The 20516-nt window shown below is 49.9% G+C and overlaps 2 protein-coding genes across 2 annotated transcripts; both read left to right on the top strand.

Moving 5' to 3' along the window:
- Positions 1-33: 33 nt before the first annotated feature.
- On the top strand, positions 34-16083 carry MTF1 (metal regulatory transcription factor 1). Its single transcript, XM_017828364.1, has 11 exons — positions 34-123; positions 364-828; positions 5031-5269; positions 5821-5952; positions 6452-6525; positions 7052-7185; positions 7736-7813; positions 8473-8575; positions 9124-9677; positions 10495-10561; positions 10658-16083. Exons 2-11 carry the CDS (start codon positions 415-417, stop codon positions 11050-11052), a joined length of 2190 nt encoding a protein of 729 aa, XP_017683853.1. The 5' UTR covers positions 34-123; positions 364-414; the 3' UTR covers positions 11053-16083.
- A 1384-nt stretch (positions 16084-17467) lies between these two features.
- On the top strand, positions 17468-20005 carry YRDC (yrdC N6-threonylcarbamoyltransferase domain containing). The gene is given in 7 exon segments (XM_017828260.1): positions 17468-17585; positions 17650-17741; positions 17743-17942; positions 18136-18250; positions 18569-18688; positions 18864-19006; positions 19324-20005. Coding segments are annotated over 7 exon segments (852 nt in total). The 3' UTR covers positions 19388-20005.
- Positions 20006-20516: the final 511 nt, after the last annotated feature.

Below are 20516 nucleotides of genomic sequence, written 5' to 3'. Positions count from 1 at the left end.
ACCTTCCCATGAGCCCCTTCGGCGGGCGCGGCGCTCCCGGTGGGCGGCGCGCGGCCGGAAGCGGAAGTGAGCGGCGCGATCATGGTGCCGCTGGGGCGGGGAGGGAGCGGCCGCCGGCGCCCGGTGAGCGGGGGGGAACCGAGGGGAACCGAATCGACCGGGGCGCAGGGGCCCATGCGGGGCACGGGAGCGGCTCTGCGCGCGGCCGGGCCTGGCGGGGGCAGCGCAGCGCTTGGGGCGGGCCCGCGGCGCTCAGGCCGACCCGGCCCCGCCGCCACTACCCGCCCCGGGGCTGCGCCCGCGAGCGGAGCCGGGCCTGGGCCAGCGGAGCCGCCTGACCCCCCGCCCGTCCTTGCGTTGCAGATGAGCCGTTGGGGCCGGAGCTCCCGGTAGCGCGGAGAGAGGCGCGGAGCCATGGGCGAGAACAGCCCCGAGGGCAACGTCATCTACTATGAGGTGGAGGAGGACGACCTGGCCCAGGATGACAATATGATGAGGTTTGCTGACAAAAACGGGCTGGTGTCCTCCTCCTCCGGGACGGTCTATGACAGGACAACTGTGCTCATCGAGCAGGACCACAGCGTGCTGGAGGAGGAGGAGGATGAAGGACAGTGTGGCGATCACTTGCCTTTTTTACCAGAGGGTCACGAAGAAGGATTTCACTTAATAGCAGATCATGAAGGAATGTCCCAGGGTTATGTGCAACATATTATTTCTCCAGATCAGATTCATCTAACAATAAATCCTGGGTCAACTCCCATGCCCAGGAACATCGAAGGAGCAACCCTCACTCTGCAATCTGAATGCCCAGAAACCAAGCTCAAGGAAGTGAGTAGCTAAGTGTGATCTGGGATTTGTGCTTCTTGTCAGTGGTTTTCACCTGGTGAACTAAAGAGTTTGAAAAGGTGTTTTTCCAGAGCTGTTTGCTTGGGGACAGGCTGAGTTCTGCTTGTTCTCCAAGGTTTTTGTGTAGTGGAGTGAATTGCCCTCCACTGAATCTGCTCTATGTGCTGGGCAGAACCATGTCCCAGCAGAGCTGCCAAGGTTGTCCCTTTTCCCTCTGACTCCACCTGGGAACCTGCCAGGAGGCACCACCGTGTGACACTGGATGGCAGGAGGGTGTGGCACTGACACAAGTCAGTGGTGTGATTTTAGTGATCTTCTGGTTTTCTTCTGGTTGGGTCATTGTTTTGTGGGTTCAGAGGTAACTGAAATACTCTGAGCTCTGTTACTCTGAGGTTGGCCACGTTCTCCAGAGAAGCACATCCAGGTCACAGTTAAGGGCCAGGCCATTGGTGGGAGCTGGAGTACCAAACTTGAGATGCCAAACTTTAAATTGCTTGTAGTTTTATTTTGCCACTCACTGGGAAACTGAGAGAGGAGAATAAGGGAAGCTTTAAGCTGCCATCTGTTGTATTTTGAAAGTTCGGGTCAGCTTACACAGTTAAAATGGAGTTTACTCTTAATTCTGTTTTCCTGATGAATTTTCCCTGCACACACAGTGGTGAGGGCTTCTCCTGGGGTTCTTGCATAGCAAGGTTGACTGTGACACCAGCATGGGGACAGCTTTGTGCTCCTTTTTTGGCCCTTCTGAGTTAGGCAAGGGTCAATGTGTCCAAATATTTGTGCCACTGTCAGTGGTAGCAGCATTGTGTAACCAACACTGAGAGTGAGAGAGCTGCAGCACCGAGCCCTGGCAGTGCCCACCGAGCCCTGGCAGTGCCCACCGAGCCCTGGCAGTGCCCACCGAGCCCTGGCAGTGCCCACCGAGCCCTGGCAGTGCCCACCGAGCCCTGGCAGTGCCCACCGAGCCCTGGCAGTGCCCACCGAGCCCTGGCAGTGCCCACCGAGCCCTGGCAGTGCCCCTGAGCCCTGGCAGTGCCCCTGAGCCCTGGCAGTGCCCTGAGCCCTGGCTGTGCCCACTGAGTGATTCCCATCAGGCCGGAGCCACCGTTACCGTGGTGAGGAAATGGGGCTGGCCGGGGTCAGCTCTGCAGCTGGGGAACTTGTGGACTGAGGCATGTTCAGCAAGCCCATTTGAGTCTCCTTTTGTCAGTTATCCATGTCAGCAGCTGCTGCAGCTGCTCAAGTGTTTCACTTTCTCTGTCTGTCATGTCGGTACTTTCTCTCCTCTCTGTGGAACCCAGAGCAGGGGGTGGCAGCTAAACAGGGTCAATGGCTGCATGTGCAATTAAATTGACTTCTTTTTGTTTTATTGTACATCTCTCACTGTAATTCTGTTGCTAAGAACAGATGTGATTACAGTTTTGTATTTCAAATTCATTAACTCTTTTTCAATGACGACACAGAAAAATCAGCCATTTAGGGGGAATGTTGTACGCTCGGGAGGAGTTAAAGGCAAACTAAGCAGTTAATGTAGACTTTGGTCAAGGGTGTCAGGTTCCCCTAGTACTTTTGGGTATTGCACAAGTTCCTGTTTCTGAGGTAAATGCTGGATTATGGCTCTTCAGCGTCCCCTGTGCCCCTGGCAGAGGCAGCAGCTCACTGTCCCTGGCCAAAAGCTGCAGCCTTTGGCCTTGAAGCACCTGATCCCTGTCTTGCTGTCCGGGGCTTGGCCTGTGCTGCCTTGTTTCTTTACTGTTGTGCCTGGGTGCTGAGACAGCCTGGAGCTCTTGCTGCTGCACCTGCAAGACTTTCAAACCAGTCTGTGATGATTTTGGATGTATAATAAGTGCTTATTTGATGTGCTACTGTGAGAAGAGAATTAAATGCTTCACGTGCTTCACAGAAAGGTTTGTTTTGCTCAGAATGTGGTGGTGCTGTTGCTGCTGCCTGTGGTGTGCTCGGGGGGGTGGGGGTGTGTGTGAAATGAAGGTTTGGCCCTTGAGGGAGGGGGAGCACTGCAAGGCCTTTGTCAGAGTTCAGGCCATGAAACTGTCTTCCTGTACATATGGGCATTGACAGCTGGGAACCAAACCCTTAATCTGTAACTAATATTCCTCATTTCCTTCTAGACCTAACTGTAAACACCTAGAAAGCTTAACAGACCTCTCCCTTGATTTTCAGTTCCTGCCTTTGTCAGATCCCTTTTGTACCATGGCAAGTACTGTGGACAATGTCCTGTAAAGTGTTAATTTCCAGCTGCCTTAAAGTTTTAACAGGGAACATTTCCATCAGTACTGATACAGGAATTGTACTGGATCTGGTGATCCTGGGGAGGATAATGTACCCCTCCTCATCCAGTACCATGTGCTTTCTGACCTTGGCATGTTACTGGTCTGGGCTCCTGTGTTGTGGCTGACTCAGCAAAACCAAACTTCCTAATTGTCTTGTAACTGTGCTGTAGTGCTTGGGCATTTATGGGTAACTTCCTGATTCAAACTATAAATTAACGGCCAGTTGCTTTACAATGATATTGTTGTTTCCTTCTCTGTATGGTGCATCTAAAGGTGCTGAGTGACCAGATAAAAACGCAAAGGGATAAATTCCCCACTTCCCCTGGCAGGCAGGAGCTCAGCCATGCCCAGGACAGCAGGGCTCTGGCATGCCTAACGGAGACTCAGGAGCACAAAATGTCCCCCCTTCCCTCTCCTTCCCCAGCTCCATGTACTGAGCATGACATCACGTGGTCTGGGATATTCCTGGAACAGTTGGGGTCAGCTGTCCCGGCTGTGTCCCCTCCTCACTCCCTGTGCACCCCTAGCCCCTTGCTGGCAGGGCAGAATGAGAAGCACTAAAAAAAAAAAATCCATCTCTGTGTTATCAGCCCTGTGTTCAGCACGAATCCAGAACATGCCCCATACTGTGAAGAAAATTAACTCCACCCCAGCCAAACGCAGCACATTACAGTATTTCTGTGCCTTGTGTAATGGTCCTTTGTATGTCCCACCTGCTTTAACATTCTCCAAATATGAAGGTTTTATTGAGGGAAGGTTAAGGTGGATACCAGCCTGTTGTAGGAGCAACAAGAGACCACAGATTGAGATACATGAAAGATTGCTCAGCTTTTATAGAGTTTTCTTAAAGGGGTCCTGCTAGCAGTTTTGTCTCCTACAAAACCACTCAGAAATAACTGGGAAACTATTCCTCTTTATTTTTGGAGAGTTGTCTAGAACCCAAATTATGCCTAGTGCGACTTGCTAAGTCCTTTCTTGGGCTCCTCAATCACTTTTAGATGTTGAGGTTTCTGAATTGCAACAGTCAAATTGGTCTGATAGTCAATGGTGAGGATAAATTTATTCAGGCAGATCAGGTGACATATTCCTTCTGCTTCACAAGAGAGGATGAAGTTTCATTTGGTGTTACCACTTGCACACTGGAAGCTTCTACATGGTCCCTTGTGCCTATTGCAGAAGGGGGAGAGGTACCAAATCTAGTTCGATATGAAACTGTCCTGGGAATCTCGATGGCTGGCTGGGAAATCTGTGACACCAGTCTTTGGGTGAAAAGCACCTGGTTTGATCTGGTACACTTCAGGCACTCACTGTTTCAGTGACCACAGAAAGGAAGAGCATAACTCAATGAGGTCTGGTTTTGGAATAAATTGAAGTAATAAATGGACTGGTGGTTAGACCATGAGAGATGGTGAAAACTGTGTTTCTCATTCAAGGTGCTGATGGGAATCCAGCACACAAGGCAGTGGTTTTGAGGGTTGTGACAGTGCATTTTCCCTTGTCTCCATTCTCCACAAATAAGTAGCTCTGCTAGGAACACCTGAGTGAAATTGCAGGGGCTACAGGGGGTAGTGGGCAGGTTTGATAGCCCCTGAATGTCCTTTCCAACTATTTTATCAGATTTTGAGCTAGAAACCTTTTGAATTCTGTTTTTCCTTTTTCCCCTTCTGTTAGGTTCCTGTTCTGCAGGGCCAGCTGCTTTCCCTTGTGCCACTCCTTCCTCACAGAGTGCAGCAGAAAGGTTGTTATCTGGGAATTAAACAGCAATAAATTTTTTTTCCTGGGCTTTGGGGTCAAAATCTGTTGCGTTGTCTTTGATGTCTGACTGCAGTTCTACCCTATCTGGGTTCGAGAAATGATTAAAAATTATTAAGCAATGCAGCGTTTTGTCCTCAGGTGAAGCGCTACCAGTGCACCTTTGAGGGCTGTCCCCGCACCTACAGCACCGCCGGCAACCTGCGCACGCACCAGAAAACCCACCGCGGGGAGTACACCTTCGTGTGCAACCAGGAGGGCTGTGGCAAGGCCTTCCTCACCTCCTACAGCCTCAAGATCCATGTTCGAGTGCACACCAAGGAGAAGCCATTCGAGTGTGACGTGCAGGGCTGTGAGAAGGCGTTCAACACACTGTACAGGTGAGAGGGTGTTCAACACTGTACAGAGGAGAGGGTGTTCAACGTGGTGCAGGTGAGAGGGTGTTCAACACTGTACAGAGGAGGGGGTGTTCAATGTGGTGCAGGTGAGAGGGTGTTCAGCACACAGTATGGTGGGAAGGCTCTGGCGAGTTCTCTCGTAGGTGTGACTGTTGCTGTTCCGCAAGTTGCATCTACTTTGTGTTTGTGTCTAAATACAATTGTTTTGCTTCTTCCAGGTACAGGTATGAATATAAACCCTTCAAATATGGCAATGTTGTCCCAAGAGTAGGATGGCAGAACTGTGGTGGCATGCTTAGCTTCTTTATATTCCAATAGCATTGAGGATGGTGCATGAACACAAAGGATTCTCAGACTTGCTGGAGGACTTTGGAACTGATAGCAGTCACTTTCATGAGCTTGTTACCTTCTGCTCAGGATATGTTAAGCCTTTGATCCTGTCCTGTACATTTGAAGGAATGGCTTGCTTGCCTCAGGCCAGGGCTGTCTCATCCTAGCAGTCCTAAGAGGGATTTTTTTGTCGTGTTTTTTAGGTTGAAAGCACATCAAAGGCTTCACACAGGGAAAACATTTAACTGTGAATCAGAAGGCTGCAGCAAATACTTCACAACGCACAGTGACCTGAGGAAGCACATTCGAACACACACAGGAGAAAAGCCATTTCGGTGAGTTGCTGGGTAGCAATTCTGGCTTCTTTGGGCCAAAAGGCAGCTGTTACTGCTCTGAATGGAAAGGTGTTCTCATGAGACATGAGTGAGGGTGGCTGGCTGGCACTGGAGCATGTTTGTTCTTGAGCTCCCACAACTGCCTGTGGGTGCAGAGACTGTCCTAAAAGATGAGAATAGTCAAGGTATTTTTTTAAATGTAAACTATTGTGTGCCACAATGAGCATCTTTTGAAACACATTGCTGCTCTCTGCTGTGATGCAATGTGTGTGTATTCCGTGAGGAGGCCTCCCAAATGCTGACTTCATACTTGGATTTTAAAGTCCTGCTCAGAGCCCTGCTCCGGTCTGTGTGGCATGCACAGCAGCTGCTGGGAGGTACAACAACTTAGCTTTGGGCCTACTTTTCAGAGTCCTGGGACTATGCAAAACATGATCTAAGGTTGTAGCTAATGCATCAAAGCAGGCTGATGCTGACTCTCCTGTGATGCCTCATTCAGGTGTGAGCATGATGGCTGTGGGAAGGCTTTTGCTGCAAGCCACCACCTCAAAACACATGTTAGGACACATACTGGTAAGTCCTAAGAGTTTTATTTATTTTCTTTAATTGAGCTCATTCAGTTTATACTAACACTATGAATCCTAATATGAATTTGTAGTTACATATAATATGGGGATGACACCAAGTGAGTGACTCAGGTGACATGGATAAGGAGGGGATGGCATCCAGGGGGATCTTTGCAGGCTGGAGGAGTGTGCCCCTGTGAATCTCACGAGTTTAAGAAGGCCAAGTGCAAACTCCTGCATCTGCGTCAGGTCAATCTCAATATTCAGTTTATGAAGTTATATTTATGTTTGGCAAGTCTTGAGTTTAATGAAGGTGTTTCACAAATGTGTCAGTAATGATGCATAACAAACGTTGTGTTGTGTGTCAGTTCTCATGGTGAAATGGAAGCCTTCACCTCCAGAAATGCTGAATGCATGAAGGTGCATTAAACATCATGTTTGTGTGAAATATGATTGCTCTCCTGGGTGCTATAAAAATGTGTGTCTGATAGGATGTCTGTAAGTCTGTTACATGTTTTTTGTGCTGCCTGTAGGGGAGAAACCCTTCTTCTGTCCCAGCAATGGTTGTGAGAAGACTTTCAGTACCCAGTACAGTCTCAAGAGTCACATGAAAGGTCATGAGAAGGGACATACCTATAATGCACTTCCCAATAACAACGTGTCTGAGGTCAGTAGCACTTCTGCCTAGTGCTTTTCTGTTAGGTAGATATGAACCATATCTCGGGGAAGACATCATTTGATCTGCAGCTTGTTCCAAAGTTATAACATTTAAGACTGGGGTTTTCAAAGGGAATTGTAAGTACTCACTTTGCCATGTGTGCCTGTGGGCAGCTGTATCCATCAGCCTGCTCCCCTTGTGTGTGCTTTGGTTGGAATCAGTACTGTGGGATAAGCGTGTGAAGCTGAACAGATACTAACTGTGAAGGTTTAATTTTTTTATTTTCTATAGGCTGATTAGTTCCTGTGTTAATTTAAAATTCCAGGTTATATGACTTTTTGGAAATAATGTGACAGAGATGTTAAGAATTCTTGAGAGCTACTAAATATCCTTTGTTTAGAAATCTTGCTCCTTTGGTTTTAGAACTCAGTCCTGGTTTCCCATATAGGTAAAGAAATTCTATGTAGGTGGAGTTGTATGGACTCTAAGAAGTAATTTAAAACGTTTCTGACATTATTCTTTTAATATGTAATTCAAATTGTTTTTTTCTTTTTCACAGGATACAAGCCACTCACTTTGTCTGAGTGATTTAAGCCTCATATCAACAGATTCAGAATTGCGGGAGAACTCTAATCCAGTGAGTTACTGTCCTGGAGTTGCCTCATCCTCATTTGAGTTTTGCTTTTTTCCTCCAGAATGTGCAGTGCTTAGTTCAACCTGCTGTTGAAGGCTCTGCATCTGATTTTACCATAATAATGCTCTTGCTTCTTGATAACTGTTCACTGGGCTTAAGTTTTACACAGGGGAAAATTAAATGCACGTCATTTTGCGGGAGCAGGGTGCAGCTCTTGTGTATGTACTGTTCCTCGAGCAGTGTGGGTGACTAGAACTGCATAGTCCAGGATGCAATCTAAGTTGAGCTACTCTTTTCCTGCTCCAGAAAAGGTTCCGCAAGCAGCCAAGAACAAATTAATGTCTGTTTTCGACCAAGTACTACAAGAAATAAGGGTTAAACTAAGTGTGGATGCAGAGGAATATATTTTACTTTTGAAGGAGTTAATTTATTTTTGTAAAGATTTATTCATTAGGTTGGTAAATTTGATTATGGGTAATAAAAACTAGATGTCATTTTACAGCAGGTAAGTAAAATATGTTGCCTTACCTGAAGGTGGCTGGTTCACTGGAGAAGTGTTTCTGACATGCATACACTGCTTGACTGGGGTTTCTGCAGAGTTTATGGGAGGCCTGAGATATAACATGGTCTGATGTCTTCCTCTTTTGTGCTCTATTTGACAGACGCATGGACAGGACCTCAGCACAATCTCACCAGCAAGCATCTTTGAGTCTATGTTTCAGAGCCCAGACCACACTGCAAATCAGGATGACTCTCAGCAGACAGGTACCAGTTGTATCTGCACTGCTGTAAGAGAAAAGTTTTTGACAGCTCTGCGTGCATGTACTGAATTCAGCATTTCAGACTGAAGCTTAGTGTAACTCTAAGAAGCAAAAAGAACTTCAGTATTGAAATTTGTTAGTGTTGGGTGCACAGTGTGCACAGACTACGTGGCACTCAGTGACAGGGGAGGTGACCATCGTGTTGTCCTGCAGTGCTGGCATTGGAGCTCTCAAACTGCCACACCAGCCTGTTTTCAAGGTTTTCTCTTGACGTTGCTTCACAACCAGGCTGATACAAAGCTTCTCAGAGAGAGCTTGATGAGGCTGTCAGGCTGTGTGTGGGGCTCACTGGTACCGGCCGCTTGAACTGACACATACTGACAGCTTTCACTGTCTAGGGTTGCTTTTGAGCACTAGTCTGAAGATGGGAACATGGTAATGCGTTATTAGGCAAAAATCCATCAATTAGCTGATAAGTTCATTGAAAAAGCTGTTTATTCAGACCTTATGAGAACTGATGTATTTGTATTTTTTCTGTTTCTTTCTTGGCAGCTGCCTTGATTGAAGGGTTTAACGGCGACACGGACTCGGTTGCTGCGGTCCCGCCCCCGGCAGGAGACGCGGCATCGTTGTCCCTCCCCCTGGTCCTGCAGCTCGGCCTCTCCGAGCCCGCCCAGTCAGCACTGCAAGCCTCAGCAGCACCTGCTGCTCCCTCCTCCATAGCACCCAGCTCACAGCCTGCATTTGGGAATCCTGCAACTGTTTTACAATCCCCAGAAGTGCCTGTTCCTCACAGCACACAGTTTGCAGCCAGTCACCAAGACTTCCTGCAGCACACCCAGCCGCCGCCGCAGCCCATCGTACAGGGACTGTCAGTGGTTACTGGGGCTCCTGCCCCGACAGCCCCGAGTGCCGCTGAGCCCCTGCCAGCTGTGGTTCAGACTGTGCCTGTGGGTGCCAACCCCGTTCTGACCAGTAACCCCACTATAACCATTACTCCTTCTCCGAGCACCGCCATTCTGCAGTCTAGCATTGTCATGGGAGAGCAGAACTTACAATGGATCCTGAATGGTGCCACTGGTTCCCCACAAAGCCAAGAACAAATGGTCAGTACATCCAGCATAGCTTTGGAACAGCTGGAACCATCCCTCCTAGAGCCCTTGCTTTTGAAAAGGGAGGAGGTCAAACCTGTAACTCTAAGATAAACCCCAGGATGCAGTGTTGTATAATGCTTGTCATGTTAACCTGTAGAAACATGTCACCAGTGCAGCCCCTGGAACAGACAGAGAAACAAATAGAGCACAGAGAAACCCAGGGTGCAGAAAAATCTTTCTTGCTTATTTCCCCCAGTATTGGGCTTCTGCTGGCAGGTATCAGCTTGGTTTATCCAGGACAGGGCAACACCCAACCTGAGGATGTATGGGAGACTTAATCAGTTACTTTTGACACATAAAAATGCAAAAGACTGTAAAGGTTGTCTTTAGGCATTTTGTAATCTCTGTCTTTGCCTAATTTACCCTGATAAAGATAATGATTTTTTTTTTTTTGAAAAGAGAATGTTTCTGGTTCTCCAGTAACTCTGGATAGCTGAGACTTCAAGGGTTTTGTCTTTGACAATACTGGTGTCACTTCAGGCTCTCAGGTGCAGGTGGACTCGAGTGGCTGCAAGTACAGCAGCGTTTAAGAATTCAGTCAGTCAGTTGTCAAAACTCACAAGCTGCATTAGCAAGCACATAGCGCAGGGGATGTTACTCCCCGACTTTAGGATCACTGAAACAGTACTTTGGGATAGCCAGAACCTAGTCCACTTCTCCTGTGTGTTCTTTTTGGAATATGTGTATAGCTGTTTAGAATTTGATCAATAGAAATTTGATTGGAGTCGATTCACAGATTTTTCTTGTTTTTCTTTTTTTTCCCTTAAAGCCACAAGTTCCAAAAGTAGTAGAAAAGGTGTTTTTTACCACTGCATTACCAGTAGCTGGCAACACAGGTAAGCATGACACTGAGGTAATTTAACAAAGCTGCTTTGTCTCCCTGCTGTGAAAGTATGTAGTTCCATTGTGTTTTGTCTTTGTTTCACCTTCAGGAAACCCTGTTCAGCAGATTGGTCTCAGCGTTCCTGTCATTATTATAAAACAGGAGGAGGCCTGCCAGTGCCAGTGTGCCTGCCGAGACTCTGCCAAGGACAAAGCCACTGCCACTGTTGAGAAGGAATGTTCCTCACCTGATTCAAAAGCTTTGGAGCAGCCAGCACCCCAGCTGCAGCCTCAGACCTTTCCTTCCTCCTCCGCTCCTCCTTCCTGTGGGCAGAGCAGTCAGATAGTTAACCCTTCAGACTCCCAGACTGAAACATTAAGTGCCATGGATGTATCGGACTTCCTGTCCCTCCAAAGCCCTGAAACCCCATCTAATATAATTCCAATTGAAGCACTACTACAGGGTGAGGAAGAAATTGGTTTGAATAGCAGCTTCTCTAAGTGAAGATGTTCCAGATTTTCCTTTGCACCTGGAGGATAAAACCCTTCTCCTTAGAAGCAGAAACTGAAGGATTGATTCTTATTCCTTCCTCGCTGGAAGTTTTGTGGCTTATTTCTGCTTCACAGGTGGCATCTTAGTCACATCCCAGGTACATCCACCTTCGAGATTCTATCTAAGAAAAAAAAGGTAAAAAAAAGAAAAAGAAAGAAAAATCTAAGTTATATATGAACTATTTTGGCTGCACTGTCTGTCACTTTTGCTTGTCATATGTGAACACAGAAGATTACTCGTGTGCAAAAACATTTTAAAAAGGAAAAGGGGGGTTAGTTTGTCTCCAATTGCACATCACATGTTTGGGATTAAGGTACTGGCAGCAAGTGGGTCTTTGTTACAACCTCTTGGGTCTATAATTTTCTCCTGTCTCTCATGTCTATACTAACCATGCACTAAAGGGGAGCCCAGGAAAGGAGACTGCTGGGGGAGGAAATGGCATTGCTGTGGGAGAGGATTTATCTGCAATGTGATTGGAATGCAATTGTCACATCCCTGATGGGGGGCTGCTGCCTGGGTTTGCTGTACTAATGCTGTTACTAAAGCCTGCAGGAACTTCGGGGGAGTTTATTTTGGCGGGGCACAAGTACCTTGTTCCCCTGTTAGATCTGTTCATTTAATCCATTAGGACTCAAGTGTGTTGCAGACACCGTGTCACACACGGCAGCGCGGTCGGAGCTGCTGCTGCCTCCGGCTCCAGAGTCTGTTTTCTGTGCCTGTCTTCGAAGGGTGCAGTGAGTCCCAGGTGTGGTCAGGTTGGTGCCTGCTGCTCTTTTAATTTCTTTGGCTCTGTTCAGCAACAAGTCATCATCCTAACCCCAGGACTGTTGAATCAGAAGCACGGTGCCTTTGCTGGTTACTCTCATATTTTGTGAAGAACAACTCTAGGAAAATTTTCAGAAAGATTCAACATAAATTAATTTTTAATTCAGTGAGTCTGTCCTCCAGCTGTCCATAAATGCTTCCTTTTTTTCTGGTGAGCTATATAATTTCTGCCTGACTCTGTCTCCAGCCTACTGCAATGCCAGCTTTTTCTGCAACGGGGCTATTTCTTGACTAAAAGATGTTACGCAACAGAGTAGTTTTTCATATCAAACTGAGAGTCTATATTCTAACCTACTCAGGGTAAATCAAATCCAAACCCCCCTTCCACCAAAAAGCCTGTAATGTTGCAATAAATGCAGTCTCATTCTAAATGGTTTATTTATGCTGCATTATTTTAAAAGATGTAATTTTATAGTGTTTCATCCATCTTTCTGGCTTTGGCTGTCAGTCTTCTTGTGTTAAAGGAAAGAATATTAAATAGTTTTTATTCAGTTTACAGTGTTGTTGTTAGTGAGATACAAAGATAATGACTGTAAGCCAATTAGTGGGGAGTGTCCCTACACTCAACTTAGGAATGCAAACTGTAGTGGATAGAGATGTTTCACTCTTTGTGTTTGATCAGAGCTGCTCTCTGTACCTGTGTGGGAGAACCCTGTGAGTGCTGCCGGGCGATCAGCAGGTGTTTAACTCCTCTGTGTAGCCTGAGGACACACTGTCACCACTGAGGTGGGACAGTGGCTTCAGCACATCCCTTGGGAATGTGCTGCCCCAGCATGGGTGGAAAGGGGCTGAAGGGAACTTTCCCCTCTTGGACAACTTGCTTCCAGTCCAGTGCAGAAGGGTAAAGCTGTGTCCCGTGAGGGTGAGCAGCTGTGTCAGGAGTGCTTCGTGGCCAGGACGCGCCATGTGGCTGTGCTAGGGCAGAGCTCGGTGTTGGCAATCGCAGGGACAAACTCGGGGGCACCAGATGCACTGGTGGTGTTTCCTCTGGAGGTGTGGCACTCTGCAGGGCTCTCACTCTGGGTCCTGCAGCAACAAGGGTTTTATCCATGAAACACGGGTTAACAAAGCATTTTGTGTTTTGTTCCTGTAATGGCAATCTCTGGAGGGGCAGCAAGGCGTTAGGCCCCTTTGCTTTTCTCCTTCGTTTTGTGCTGCAGTTGGGTTGCAGGTAGCAAGAACTGCTTTGAACACAAAAAAAAATAGTCCCAAGCCTGCATGGCTGGGACTTTCCTCGCAGGGATGAGTCTCCTGCCAGCTCTCGTGCACAGAGCTCCACTTGGAAGGGGGGTGAGGAGCGCCTGAAGCTGTGTAGGGGTCCTTCTGGTGCCCCTCACTGTGGCCTCATGCCTCTCCTTTGGCACAGTGCAGCAGTGGTGTTCAAGGATGAGTGGGTATGGGATGAGTGTGCCTGTGGGAGACTGCTGATGCAGGAGTGTGGAGAGTCCCCTGGAGTTGTGGGGTTTTCTCTGATGGGGACAAGTGTCCCAGATGTGGCCTGCACTGTGACAGCTGGCGGATTTAGCAACCTCTTCTGAGCCTTTGCAGCCTTCAGGGTGGCGTTTTTACTTTTGCTACTTGTGACTTAGTCCACCTAAAACACTCTTGGTTGGACCAGAGAGCATCTTCAGGAACTCTTTTGTGACAGAAATGAGTAGAAGAAACTACCAAAGTCTCTGAACTGGGAAACTCAATGTGGAGCTGCAGAGATGGGCAACAGTGTCTGGGGTCAGTGTCTGCTGTTTGTCTTCACAGCTACTGTTTTCTTTTGGTATGTTCCAGGAAAAGCACTGTGTCCTGCTGACTCTTTGGTGCACTGGGTTTGCCACTGCCCTCTTTTAGGTGCATCAGGCAGGCTGTAATTCAGGTGGAACTGGTTAGAGATTGTACTGAGGCAGGAGCGTGTGATTCTGTGAGTGCACGGGTTGCGCACCCGCCCAGCTGTGTTGTACAGGTGTGTGCTTTTGTTGTTTCTCATTGGTCTGCTTTCCAGAGTGTTGGTGTGGCGTGTGTCTGAGATGTTTTCACATTTGCATTATCCCCAGTGCTGTGTGATCAGACGTTATGCTCCGGGGCATTGGTGTTGTGCTGGGATGGGAGGAGATCCAAGGGCAGCTGCAGCAAAGCCCTGAGATTCCACAAGGCCAGAAAATTTCATGTCTTCCCCTTTCTGCCCCAGCATGTAGCATATTCACAATAACATGGTTAATAAAGGGGAAAGTTTCTGCCCTTGCAGATTTGGTGAGGTGTTGGATTCCAAGAAAGGGGCGCGTCCCATTAATAAGCCAGAGCCTCCTGGAACAGCGTGCCCACCTCTGCAAAATCTGCATGAACCCCTTCAATTGTCAGTCAGAGAGCAAAACTGCACTGCTTTGGGTCACCTGTGTTAAAGGCTTTTGCTGGTTTGTGCTAGTGGGAATTTACTTGGTCACACACAATTTCTAGGTGGGTGCAGAAGCTTAAACATGTAGAGGGGGTCAGGTTACCAGCGTTGGTAGCTCTGATAGCCAAGCAGGAACTTGGGTGAGCAGACTTGGCGTGCAGCTGAAAGCTGGAGAAGTTGCTTTTCATGCTTGTAGATGGTGGAGAGATGGAAAATCAGCACTGATTGAATGCTGGTACTGAATTACATTGAACAAAGTACGAGCTGGGCACTTGTGTAAGGCTGAGGGTGCCCAGGAAGACTAGTTCGCAGAACCTCATACTGGTATCTAAAATGCACTTTAGGTTATTTTATCTTTAACCCAATTGCTGCAATTTCTTTTGTATATACTTTCACAAAGTTTATTTTTGCTCTGAGTAAAAGTTAACAGGGGTGTGCAAAGATGAGCACTTAACTTGGTGCAATACCTGTAGCTAAAGATTCTTGTCCCATGTGGGTCTGTGTGTGTCTGTCTGACAGAACAGGTGTGGTTGGTGCCGTGCTGCCCTTCCCCCATGCCCCAGACAAATTATGCATCGTTAGTAAACGTCCAATCTATGCAAATACCCCACTGAGAGCACTGTGCTTCATCAGCCTTTTCTCTCACGCTTTCTGGGGGCTGCTTGTCACTCCTGTTGGACACGCTGTGTCCCTCACTGTGTGTCCTTCCTCCCCTGTCCTCGGTTTGCCACCCACGTGGGAACACAAGTGACAAGCTGCTCTCAAACAGGCATGTTGCACCTTTGAAATTTGTCTTCAGGATGGTTTCTGATGTCCTGTTACTGCCTTATTCCTGGGGGTGGCATGGCCACAGCCATCCACAGCATTGTCCTTGACCTGCAGCAATGCTGTGAGCTGTTCACAGCACTCCTGCTCCAGGATAACCCGGGCTGGGAGCCAGAGCCAGCGACCAGCCCGTCGGTGTGGAGCATGGGGGAGGCTGAGCTGAGGGTGGTTGTCCTCAGGTGATTGGGGATGAGCAGCTGTCCCTGGCTTGGTTCCTGAGTTGAGGCAGCCAGGGCAGTGGGGCAGAGCAGACGGGACCTGGTGTCACATTCTCGCCTCTGCTTCTGGCCGGGAGACACCGGGCAAGGCACGGAACCTGCCTGTGAAATGAGGACAGGGGAGTTGTCTCTGTGAAATGATTTGAGATCTGTGGGTGAAAACTTCTTGGCATGAGTGATCTGAGCTAGCTGGGCAGAACTGCTGGAGTCAGTTTGGACTGTAAGACAAAGAAGAGCATGTCTTTAATAAACCCTATAAATTTCTGACTGCAGAGTTTTTAATTGTACACTACTTTTTCCGTAACATATTTTGGAAGCAATGTCAAGTTTTTATAAATGTTATCTGTAGTCAATACTCATGGACAGGGCTGAACTTTTAACTTTTTTGTGTCTTGTCTTGGGTTCTATCACATGTTCTAGAAGTTGGATTCTGTGTCTGCACTGAGAAATGCAAATTAAACTGGATATTTATGTAGTAGTGTACATAGTCTGAGTGTGTGTGTTCTTGGAACTAGTTGAAAACCCCACCCCATGCTGTGGTGGTGTGCAAGCTGGCCAAAATTTGGTTCATTATGCAGTGTACACTTTCTCAAATAAATGCAGTTTCTACTTTTTCTGAAAATTTTGAGATTTTTTTTTTCACATAACTTTTTTCAGCAGACTTGAGGGTGTGTTTGCAGTGCTGTAGTTGCAGTTGCTGGTGTTCCTGGTTTGTGACTCTTGTCCTCCCACTGCTCAGGCCGACCCTGCTTTGTTCTGCCTCCCCTGACCCAGTGCTGGCAAAACCCAGCCTGGTTCCACCCCGGGGCCTTGGAGGTGGCTGAACTAAACCCCAGTTTCTCAAGAATGTGTGTAATGTAATAAAGGAATTTATTTAACTCTGAAACATGGGAACAAACGTGCTTACATTGAGCAATGTGAAGATGTTAGTTACAGGTACAGTACTTCCAAAGGAAGAGCATCTCCAAAACCCAAAAAAGAGTAAATATGAATTTGTATTTTTTGAAGAATGTGAAATAATGGTGTTTGCTTAATTGCTCATTTTGTATGAAGTTAATATTGTACTTTGAAATATCTGCAAAGAAGTGGAAATTAACCTTTTTGGAATTGAAAGCAATATTAATACTAATGGAATCCTAATTAAATGCTTATTTAAATACTGTGTTATAATAGTTTTTCCTGAGAGTATTCTGTGGGAGATGAGTGTGAGCATCCTGCCCTGCCCCCTTTGGAAGACATGGGGGATGTGGAATTCCAACCCTAAAAGGCAGCATTTGCCTTTACAGCCTCCTCCCTCTCCCAGCACTGGCCTTCACCAGCTTCCCCCTCGCCGGTGCCCTGGGGTGCGGGTGGGAGTTGGGTCCCACCCCACCCTCCAGCCTGGTCCCCGGAGCTGGTTCCTCCTCAGGTCGTGCTCCTCTGGCTCCAGGATGTCGCTGTCGGCAGGGACCGAACAGCTGCCACAGACCAGCACAGGTTTGTGTCTCTGCAGCCCCTCGAGCGTGGGCACACGGGGCGATACAGACCAGGCCCGTCCCGCCTTATTTCAAAGCGTACATTTAATGCGATGAGGCACCAGCAAAGCGACACCGACCGAGCTCCAAGGCTGCGGCGGTGCCGCCTTTACCAGTCCCTGGGCTCCCCCGGCACCGCCCGGGCACTCCCGGAGCCCCAGGCCGAGCAGAGCCCTCGGTCCCTCGGCGAGGCCTCGATCTCCCGGGGCTCTTCAGGGCCCTGTGGCCCCCGGGCCCGGGCCGGGGCCCAGCGCCGCCCGCAGCGCGGTCATCGCCGCCGTCAGCTCCTCGCAGGCGGCGATGCGGGACCGGAGCTGCCGCTGCCGCAGCTCCAGCAGCTCCCGCAGCCTCCGCGGCTCCTCCAGAACCTGCGGGGGGAACACGGCGGGGCACGGCGGTCACGGCACCCCCGGCCCCCCGCTCTGCCCCGGTCCCCTCGGCGCTCCCCCGTCACCCCGGTCCCCTCCGCACCCGCCGCTCTCCCGCCGCCTCCGTCCCGCCCGCGCGCGGCTCCCGCTGCCCGCCGGTGGCCATGGGAGCGCCGGGCCCGCCCCGCCCCGGCTCTTGCGTTGTCTCCCGGCGCCGCGCTCGGAAGTGCCCGCATGGCGCGGGCGGCGCGGGCTCTGGCGCGGGCGGCGGAGGGAGCGGCGGGGCCGGGGCTGGGCCGGGCTCGCCTGGTGCCGCTGCCGCCCGGCGGCGCGGCCGGGCCCGACCCGCACGGTGCGCGCGGGGAATCGGCCGAGGGAGGCGGCTGGGCCGGCGGGGAGCGGGGAAAGCGGGGGAGGCCGGGCCGAGCTGGGCTGGGCCGGGCCGGGCCGGGGGAGCGGAGACCCCGCGCGGCGGGTGCCGGGTCGCTCCGCTGACCCCCCGGTGTCGCGCAGGCTGGAGGGAGGCGGTGGCGGCCGCGGCCGGCGCGCTGCAGGCGGGCGGGCTTGTGGCGGTGCCCACGGACACGGTGTACGGCGTGGCCTGCCTGGCCCAGGACTCGGCCGCCGTGCGCAGCATCTACAGCCTGAAGGGGCGGAACGGCGCGAAGCCGCTCGCCATCTGCCTCGGGGACGTGGAGCGGCTCTACAGGTGCGCGGGGCCCGCGGGGTCCGGAGCCCCCGGTCGGTGCCGAGCCCCGTCCGCAGGGTAGGGCTGCCCCGAGAGCCCGGCGGGGAGCGGCCGCCTCTGCCCGCGGAGCGCCGTGGAAGGGAGGGAAGGGCCGTGCCGGAGCTGCCCCAGCCCCGCCGTGCGCGCCCTGACCCCGCTGCCTCTGGCCCTGCAGGTACTGCCACGTGAACGTGCCGGACGAGCTGCTGCGGGACCTGCTCCCAGGACCGGTGACGCTGGTCCTGCAGCGTTCAGAAGAACTGAATAAAGACTTGAATCCTTTCACATCAGTAGGTCTTGGCTAAGGATGGATCTCGAGGCTTGGGGGGCAGTGGGCTGGTTTTGTTCCAGCTGCTCATACTGCTGTTCTGTTTGTCCTTACCTGTCCCCAAAGCTGGCCCCTGTGCTGGTCCCGCTCCCCAGGACTGATGTAGACACGGAGAGTTATACTCAGCGTTAGGGCCTGACTTAGGTCTTGTGCTATTGCTGGTTCAGCGGGTGTAAAAGTATCAATTCTCTAGAGCATCAGCTTTAAGCCAAGAGGGCTTCAGGCAATGCGAAATTAAAACCAGTTTCTGTGTGTAAAACCCTTGTCTCCTTCCCTGCAGCTGGTTGGTGTTCGTATTCCAGACCACTCCTTCATGAGGGACCTGGCACGTGCCTGCTCGGGACCACTGGCTTTGACAAGCGCCAACATCAGCTCGCAGGGCAGCACCCTGACCGTGTCGGTGAGGCTCCTCTGCCCCTCAGGGACGTCACTGGGGCACTTTGGCAGAGCCCCAGGCTCTCTCACAGTTGAACTCAGCTTTAGCAATAAACCAAGGGATGATCTGTTGCTATTTTTTTTTTTTAAATGATACTCACAAAGCACTGTCAGGACTGTTACCCACAGCTCTCTTGCAGGAATTCCAGGACCTGTGGCCTCAGTTGTCCTTGATCATCGATGGAGGCCCCATAGGAGACATCTGGAGCTCAGAGTGTCGCTTGGGGTCGACTGTGGTTGACTTATCTGTGTCAGGGAAGTTCTCCATCATCCGTCCTGGCTGGTGAGCACTGCTGGGCCTTTTTCTGTGCTTCAAATGAAATGAAGCTTTTGAGTGAGGGTGGGTCATACTTTACTTTGTTTCCCACAGCAGTTCTACATTCCTGTTAATGTTGTTTAACTTAATTACCAGCACACTCAGAAATCCTAAAGAGCTCTCCAAATTTCCCTTTCTCACAGCTTCTGTGTGAAACTCTAGTAGTTTCTGGAGTTCATGTTCTGTTTGATTCTAAGTGCAGTCCCGTGTCTCATTGATCTTCCCCAGAAATGCAGTTTAATCCTCCAGACCTTTTGTTTTGACAGTTCTGGTTCTCCCCACAGTGCACTGACACGCACAGTTGAAATCCTGAGGCAGAAGTATGGCTTGGTACCGGAATCTTCCTAACCCTTGGGACTGGGAGCTGATGGAGCTGGGCACCATGTGCCTGTGCACTCAGAAGTGGGTGTTTGTGGCCTTGTTTAATAAGGTCGATGGGTTATGTCAAGGTAAATAAACAAAAGATTTAAAAAAAACTTTAAAAAGTCCTTTTGAGCTCTTTGTGCTGCTGTACCGTTCCCAAATGTCTGTTCTGTTATCCCGATTAGGCCTTGTGAATACAATGATTGGAATGTTGGACTGATGGGGTGGGGAAGGCCCTGTCTGCCGCCCCCTCCCCGAGCGCTCATTCCATGTTTGTAGTTGTTGCATCTGCACTGTAAGGAAAGCAAACGTGGAATGGAGGGGTTTGGAGCTTTCAGGGTGTTACAGCTGTGATGTTCTCTGGTTGCTTTTCTCTGTTCTAAATGTGATCAAAAGCTACAACTGAGATGATACTTCCAGTGCTTCTGAAAATTCACAATATTCAGGTAACCTGGAGCTGCTCAGAACAACCTGGTTCTTCCTAATGCAGAGAATGAAATGAACTCTTGGCACGATGATCTTCCTTTGTTTAAATGTGGAATTCCCTCTCTTGAGTTTGCCCTGAAACAGTGCTAAGCTGAAGTAAACAGGGAATGGATGAAAGTGCGTGCTGGTATTTATTAGTCATTGAAAAGTCATTGGGAAGCAAGGAGCAGGCAGTGTGGGGTGTGGAGCTGGGATCCTGTACTGGGATGGGACGGCTCCACCTGGGTCCCCAGTGCTGCCCATCTGGGATGGTTTTTCCCAGTGTCTGAGGGCCATGGAGGGGTTTTGTGTCATTGTTGTTCATGAGCGGCTGTCTCGGGTGCTGCTGATGGACATGTACTGCACACAGAGCTGACCCCAAAGTCATCTCTTCACACTAATTCCCTGTCTGGAGCTTCTACTGTAAAATCCCTGAAGCACCAGGCTGGGTGAGGTGCTGTTGTCTGCAGAACATGTGCTTGCGGGGTCTCTGGGTGCTTCCACTTCTCAGCATCTCTGCTCTTACCTTTCCCAATCAGGTATTCCGTGGGCTGTAGGGTCTGAGGGGAATAAGAGGGGTCACTTCCTTTTGCCTGCAGAGGATCCTCTGCCCTGCCTGCCTGTCCCTGCAGCGTTGACAGCACAATGG

Source organism: Lepidothrix coronata, unplaced genomic scaffold, assembly GCF_001604755.1.
Source record: "Lepidothrix coronata isolate B3197 unplaced genomic scaffold, Lepidothrix_coronata-1.0 Scaffold147, whole genome shotgun sequence".
NCBI classification, from domain to species: domain Eukaryota; kingdom Metazoa; phylum Chordata; class Aves; order Passeriformes; family Pipridae; genus Lepidothrix; species Lepidothrix coronata.
This window is presented reverse-complemented; position numbering and strand designations above follow the sequence as displayed.